This window comes from Haematobia irritans, chromosome 4 (assembly GCF_050003625.1).
Source record: "Haematobia irritans isolate KBUSLIRL chromosome 4, ASM5000362v1, whole genome shotgun sequence".
Taxonomy (NCBI): Eukaryota; Metazoa; Arthropoda; class Insecta; order Diptera; family Muscidae; genus Haematobia; species Haematobia irritans.
The window spans coordinates 12,793,018-12,800,169 of NC_134400.1; the positions used below are offsets into that span (position 1 = coordinate 12,793,018).

Here is a 7,152-nt window from a genome sequence, read left to right on the forward strand (position 1 = left end):
GACAAAGTTTTCTATAGAAGTAAAATTTTGACAAAATTTTGTATAGAAATAAAATTTTGACAAAATTTTGTATAGAAATAAAATTTTGACAAAATTTTCTATAGAAAAATAATGTTGACAAAATTTTCTATAGAAAATTTTGAAAAATTTTCAATAGATACAAAATTTTGACAAAATTTTCTATAGAAATAAAATTTTGAGAAAATTTTCTATAGGAAGAAATTTTTGAGAAAATTTTCTATATCAAGGAATTTTTGAGAAAATTTTCTATATGAAGAAAATTTTGAGAAAATTTTCTATAGGAAGAAAATTTTGAGAAAATTTTCTATAGGAAAAAAATTTTGAGAAAATTTTCTATAGGAAGAAATTTTTGAGAAAATTTTGAGAAAATGTTCTGTAGGAAGAAAATGTTGACAAAATTTTGTATAGAAATAAAATTTTGACAAAATTTTGTATAGAAATAAAATTTTGAGAAAATTTTCTATAGAAATAAAATTTTGAGAAAATTTTCTATAGAAAGAAAATTTTGACAACATTTTATATAGAAATAAAATTTTGGGAAAATTTTCTATAGAAATAAAATTTTGACAAAATTTTCTATAGAAAAAAAATTTGGGAAAATATTCTATAGAAATAAAATTTTGAGAAAATTTTATATAGAAATAAAATTTTGGGAAATTTTTCTAAAGAAATAAAATTTTTACAAAATTTTCTATAGGAATAAAATTTTGGGAAATTTTTCTAAAGAAATAAAATTTTGACAAAATTATATATAGAAATAAAATTTTGACAAAATTTTCTATAGAAATAAAATTTTGACAAATTTTTCTATAGAAATAAAATGTTGACAAAACTTTCTAAAGAAATTAAATTTTTGAGAAAATTTTCTATAGAAATAAAATTTTGAAAATCTCCCGATTTGACTTCTCGACCACTTTGGAAACACATTTTATAAAAATGTAGCATTTATATTCAAATAGATAAGAAAAAATTAATTTATTTTAAAGTTTTGAATGTGAATTGAATTATTCATGCAGACACTTACCCTTCTGTGTTAACTCATTGATTTTCTCATTAAATCTATGCTTATCCATTCCGGATGTGGATATTTTACAATCACCAGAAGTGCTTTTACCCTTATCCTTTCGTGTATCTATTTGTTTATTCTCAACCACCAGCTTACACTTTCCTTGCATTTGTTTCAATTGAGTCTTTAGCATTTCAACTTCAGCTTCACGTTGTGATATCTCTTGATTTGCTTCTGTTTCAACCAGCAGAGCTGCCTCTTTTAGTTCATCCAATTGCTTTTGCAAAGATCTATTGGTTTTCTCCAAATCCAAAGCCCTTTGCATAGCTTCATGCATTTGTTCCTGAAATTCACGCATACGTGTTAAAGAATCCATTTTCTCACGTTGTAACAAATCAATATCATCATTCATGGCTCCAACATTTTTATAACAACAATCTCTGGCCAAGGCAGCGGGTGGTCGTCCACCCGAAAGTAAATCATTTAGACGGGATATTTCACGATCTCGTGCTTCTATCTGAAAGCGGTAATAATGTGTCTTAAATAATCATTGGGAATATTTCCGAGACCCACACTTACCTTTTTCTGATAAAATTTAAGATTGTCCAATAAATCCTTGTTGGCATTTTCTAATTTTTCAACTTCTTTTTGTTGTGATTTTGTTTGGGTGGCACCATCATATTTCTGATTACTAGTCGCAAAGCCTATGGTATTACATTTTGTACATTTCAAATAAGAATTATGTTCTTGTAATGTTTGTAGTGAGGGCAATTGATCTCCCGAACGGACTGTTGTTATAAAAGGCTTTTTGGCTTTGAAAATATTTAAAAAAAAGTAATTAATATTTAAAGTAATACGAGTATCTATGATTACTTACGTTTTGTGTCATTCCCATGTTTCATAGTATTGCTATTGGCAGTTTGTTTAATATGGTTGGTCTTTAATTGATGTTGCAATAATTCAGTTTGTTGTTGTAAATGAAATTTGTCCGTTTGTAAATCTCTCACTTTAGTATTAAGTTCTGCAAAGAGCCAGAAAAATGTTGCAAAATATATTTCGAAAATATAGACCCAAAACATACCTCTTATCTTCTCTTCATATTCTTCCTGTTGTTGGACCGTTTGCATATGTAATTGATTGTTTTGTTGTAAAAGTCTTGCATTATCACATTTATATGGCTCCACACCTAACTCCCAGCAGGATTTTTCCTTAAAAACACGCAAGAGCATAGTGTAAAAAAATGAAATGAATAAAAAGCCGAGCCAGACTATAATGTTACTTTGTGGCCTCTTTTCTCGTACTCCATAATGGAATGGGTTGTAAATGGGTCGTCGATATGATTTTCAATGTGTGTAATAGCTAATATCGACAAAGGGAGTGTGAATGCTTAAATACAACACTATGGTGCCAAGAAATAATGATTCCCTACACTTTTTATACCCTCCACCATAGGATGGGGGGTATATTATCTTTGTCATTCCGTTTGTAACACATCGAAATATTGCTCTAAGACCCCATAAAGTATATATATTCTGGTTCGTGGCGAAATTCTGAGTCGATCTGAGCATGTCCGTCCGTCTGTTGAAATCACGCTAACTTCCGAACGAAACAAGCTATAGACTTGAAACACAAGTAGTTGTTATTGATGTAGGTCGGATGGTATTGCAAATGGGCCATATCGGTCCTTTTTTACGTATAGCCCCCATATATACGGACCCCCCAAATTTGCCTTGCAGAGCCTATAAGAGAAGCATATTTCATCCGATCTGGCTAAAATTTGGTACATGGTGTTAGTATATGGTCCCTAACACCCAAGCAAAAATTGGTCTATATCGGTCAATAATTATATATAGCCCCCATATAACCCGATCCCCCGATTTGGCTTGTTGAGCCTCAACGAGAAGCAAATTTCACCCGATCCGGCTGAAATTTGGCACATGGTGTTGGTATATGGTCCCTAACAACCGTGCAAAAATTGGTCCACATCGGTCCATAATTATATATAGCCCCCATATAAACCGATCCCCAGATTTGGCTAGCGGAGCCGATACGGCTGAAATTTGGTACATGGTATTAGTATATGGTCTCTAACAACCATGCAAAAATTGGTCCATATCGGTCCATAATTATATATAGCCCCCATATAAAGGCATCCCCAGATTTGAACTCCGGAGCCTCTTAGAGGAGCAAAATTCATCCGATCCGGTTGAAATTTGGTACATGGTGTTAGTATATGGTCTCTAACAACCATGTAAAAATTGGTTCATATTGGTCCATAATTATATATAGTCCCCATATAAACCGATTCCCAGATGTGGTTTGCGGATCCTCTAAGAGAAGCGAATTTCATCCGATCCGGCTGAAATTTGGGTCATGGTATTAGTATATAGTCTCTAACAACCATTCAAATATTTGTCCATATCAGTCCATAATTATATATAGCCCCCATATAAACCGATACCCAGATTTGAACTCCGGAGCCTCTTGGAGGGGCAAAATTCATGCGATCCGGTTCAAATTTGCAACGATCCCCAATCACACAAAAATTGGTCCATATCGGTTCATAATGGTGGGCACTCGAGCCAAAAATAATCTAGCAAAATTTTATTTCTATAGAAGATTTTATCAAAATTTTATTCCTATAGAAAATTTGGTCAAATTTTATTTCTATAAAAATTTTGTCCAAATTTTACTTCTATAGAAAATGTTGTCAAAATTTTATTTCTATAGAAAATTTTGTCAAACTCAATTATATACGTATTTAATCGGCCTTTTTAAGTTTAATATATACCACGTATGGACTACGTGGTATACATTACGGTATTAGGAAGTTTTAAAATACCATGCCATCGGCAAGTGTTACCGCAACCCAAGTAATTCGATTGTGAATGATAGTGTTTAGAAGAAGTTTCTACGCAATCCATGGTGGAGGGTACATAAGCTTTGGCCTGGCTGAACTTACGGCCGTATATACTTGTTCATATTCTTAATATACGAAAATGTAAAACATAGTATAAGGTACCGTGTACCCACGGTTGCCACTCAAACCAAAAATAATCGACTAAATTTTGGAGAAAATTCTACCATAATAACTACCAAACAAAAAAATCTTCTATAGAAATTTTTATCAAAATTTTATTTCTATAGAAAATTATAATTCTATAGAAAATTTTGTAAAAATTTTATTTCTATAGAAAATTTTGCCAAAATTTTATTTCTATAGAAAATTTTCCCAAAATTTTATTTCTATAGAAAATTTTGCCAAAATTTTATTTCTATAGAAAATTTTGTCAAAATTTTATTTCTATAGAAAATTTTGTCAAAATTGTATTTCTATAGAAAATTTTTTCAAAATTTTATTTCTATAGAATATTTTTTCAAAATTTTATTTCTATAGAAAATTTTTCCAAAATTTTATTTGTATAGAAAATTTTTCCAAAATTTTATTTCTATAGAAATTTTATTTCTATAGAAAATTTTGTCAACATTTTATTTCTATAGAAAATTTTATTTCTATAGAAAATGTTGGCAAAGTTTTATTACTATAGAAAATTTTGCCAAAATTTTCGATCCCATTCACATTAGGATCGAAATGTACTAAAAATGGATTTGAAATCCCTTATAAAAATTACCATCGAAATTTGGTTAAAGTGAATTTTGGAAGTGTAATGTGATATGATGAGCTATAAGAAAACATTTGTTTAATTCTACATTAATATAGTTTTATGATTTGGCCAACTTTAAGTAAGGTCGGCTTATATAAATAAGGGACTTGTGGCCAAATTTGGAAAATCGGGCGATACATATATATGGGAGCTATAGCAAAATCTGAACTGATTTCGATTAAATTTGGCACACTTAAAGTGTGGTCAATTAGATTACTTTAAGGCAAATTTGACGCCGATCGTTTAGTAAATGAAAACAATCTGACCCCATTTACGGAAATCGGGCGATACATATATATGGGAGCTATATCTAAATTTGATCCTACTATTTTTCAAATTCAATAGCGTTCGTCCTTGTACCAAAAAAATGTCATGCCAAATTTCATCAAAATCGGTTAATAATTGCGACCCAAAATCCTGCGAACAACAAATACATGGACGGACGGACACCAAGCGCTCAACGTTATTATACCCTGACCACCACGTGGTTTAAGGTATAAAAATTGCATGGATTTCGACTGTTATTCGCACTCATTTATTTGTGGCTATAAAATCATTTTACCTATAGATGGGTATTAAGTTCGAGTTTAGCCGCTAAAATCGCTAAAGTGAAAACTAAATCTGTAAGAAAGGGCATAAAATTATACATATTTGTTGCAAATTTTATTATAACTTGATGGGGAATGGCCCAAAGCAAATTTTCACAAAGTTTGTATTCCTTAAAATGGATTATTAAAGAAAAGTAATCGTGAAAAAATGACGATTTTAGCGGCTAAACTCGAACTTAATACCCACTTTTAGCCGCTAAAATCGCTAAAGTGAAAACTAAATCTGTAAGAAAGGGCATAAAATTATACATATTTGTTGCAAATTTTGTTATAACTTGATGGGGAATGGCCCAAAGCAAATTTTCACAAAGTTTGTAGTCCTTAAAGTGGATTAATTAAGAAAAGTAATCGTGAAAAAATTGCGATTTTAGCGGCTAATCTCGAACTTAATACCCACCTTATGCTGTTTTTTTTAACTCAAAGGGTCATAATGATTTTCCCTCTACTGTAAGTGACCGACCCACTCGTCAAACCCAAAGTAACCATGGCAACATAAACCGGACAATGGGCAAGCAAATCTCAGAAGTAAACCAAAAACGACGTCATTCAAGGAACTAAAATACAATACAAACAAAAATTACCTCCAATAATTCTACAATTTTTTGTTTTGCATCTCGTAAACTCTCTGTAGTTTTAACCAAATCATCAAATAAGCAACCAACAAGTGGTATTGCTGACAATGGCAATGTTTGATGATAACCCAAAACATTGAGTTTTTGTCGCAGATTATTAAAAACACTATCACTAAAACTCATTTTAATAATAAAGTGGACTACAAAAAAAAAAACAACAATTGAACATAATTATGAACCGCGAACTAAAGTAACAAGGTCATTCACTGTAGACTGATACCAGAACAACAGCTGTGGATCAGTGTTGTAAACATTCGGTGTTGGTAAACATTCGGTGTTGGTAAACACCAATGTGTATATAACCAAAGATGTCGCACTTACATTAAAGGCAATACCCTATACAGGTCGTCGTTGAATATTGGTCCAATCCATAGACTTTATATTAGGGCTGTTTTATTTTAGCACTGGATATGCTAAGCCGTGAAGGACTAAACGAAAACAGAGTACTCGTTTATACAGGACATCTCCAAAAATATGCAACAATGTCATCAGCTGTTTAAAAACAATCACAGAAAAAAGTGAAATCTTGCATTTTTAATGTATGAAATGCTTCAATTAGTAATAAATATTTACTGCTGCTATTATTTATGACACTGTACCACTTTGAATTTCATGTTTTTCGAAAAATTAGTCACAATAAATTGCTATTGTGAATCGATGAAGCGTCACTTTATCAAGATACAAGCTGGCAACATCGGCGCGACAGTGTTTTTTTTTTCTTTCTGTACACATATTTATAGAAAATTTTATCCATAGAAAATTTTGTCAAAATTTTATTTAAAAAAATTTTATTTAAAGAAAATTTTGTCAAAATTTTATTTATACAAAATTTTATCAAAATTGTATTTACAAAATTTTGTCAAAAGTTTATTTCTATAAAAAATTTTGTCAAAATCTTATTTTTATAGAAAATTTTGACAAAATCTTATTTCCATAGAAAATTTTCCCAAAAATTCTATTAATTTTTTTTTTTCAAAATCTTATTTCTATAGAAAATTTTCTCAAAATTGTATTTCTATAGAAAATATTGGCAAATGTTTTTTCTATAGAAAATTTTGTCAAAATTTTATATTTATAGAAAATTTTGTCAAAATTTTATTTCTATAGAAAATTTTTTAAAAATTTTATTTATAGAAAATTTTGCCAAAAATTTTATCACAATGGACTGAATAGTCTGAGTGAGCCTGAATCTTATTCGGGCTGCCACTTTAACCTAACCT

At 30.2% G+C, this 7,152-nt stretch overlaps 1 protein-coding gene across 3 annotated transcripts in view; it reads right to left on the minus strand.

The window, feature by feature from the left end:
- Cep135 (Centrosomal protein 135kDa) overlaps positions 1 to 6,120 on the minus strand; it is a 52,273-nt gene extending 46,153 nt beyond the window's left edge. For 2 of the 3 annotated variants that reach the window (XM_075305253.1, XM_075305254.1), the window contains exons 1-5: positions 5,882 to 6,118; positions 2,109 to 2,235; positions 1,905 to 2,048; positions 1,607 to 1,839; positions 1,046 to 1,544 (exon numbers count right to left, since the gene is read on the minus strand). In XM_075305253.1, coding sequence (XP_075161368.1) covers positions 1,046 to 1,544; positions 1,607 to 1,839; positions 1,905 to 2,048; positions 2,109 to 2,235; positions 5,882 to 6,055 — 1,177 coding nt within the window. In that variant the 5' untranslated portion in view covers positions 6,056 to 6,118. Of the gene's footprint in view, positions 1 to 1,045; positions 1,545 to 1,606; positions 1,840 to 1,904; positions 2,049 to 2,108; positions 2,236 to 5,881 lie in introns of all 3 variants that reach the window. The other variant, XM_075305255.1, reaches the window with a different exon arrangement.
- Between the last annotated feature and the right edge of the window lie 1,032 nt (positions 6,121 to 7,152).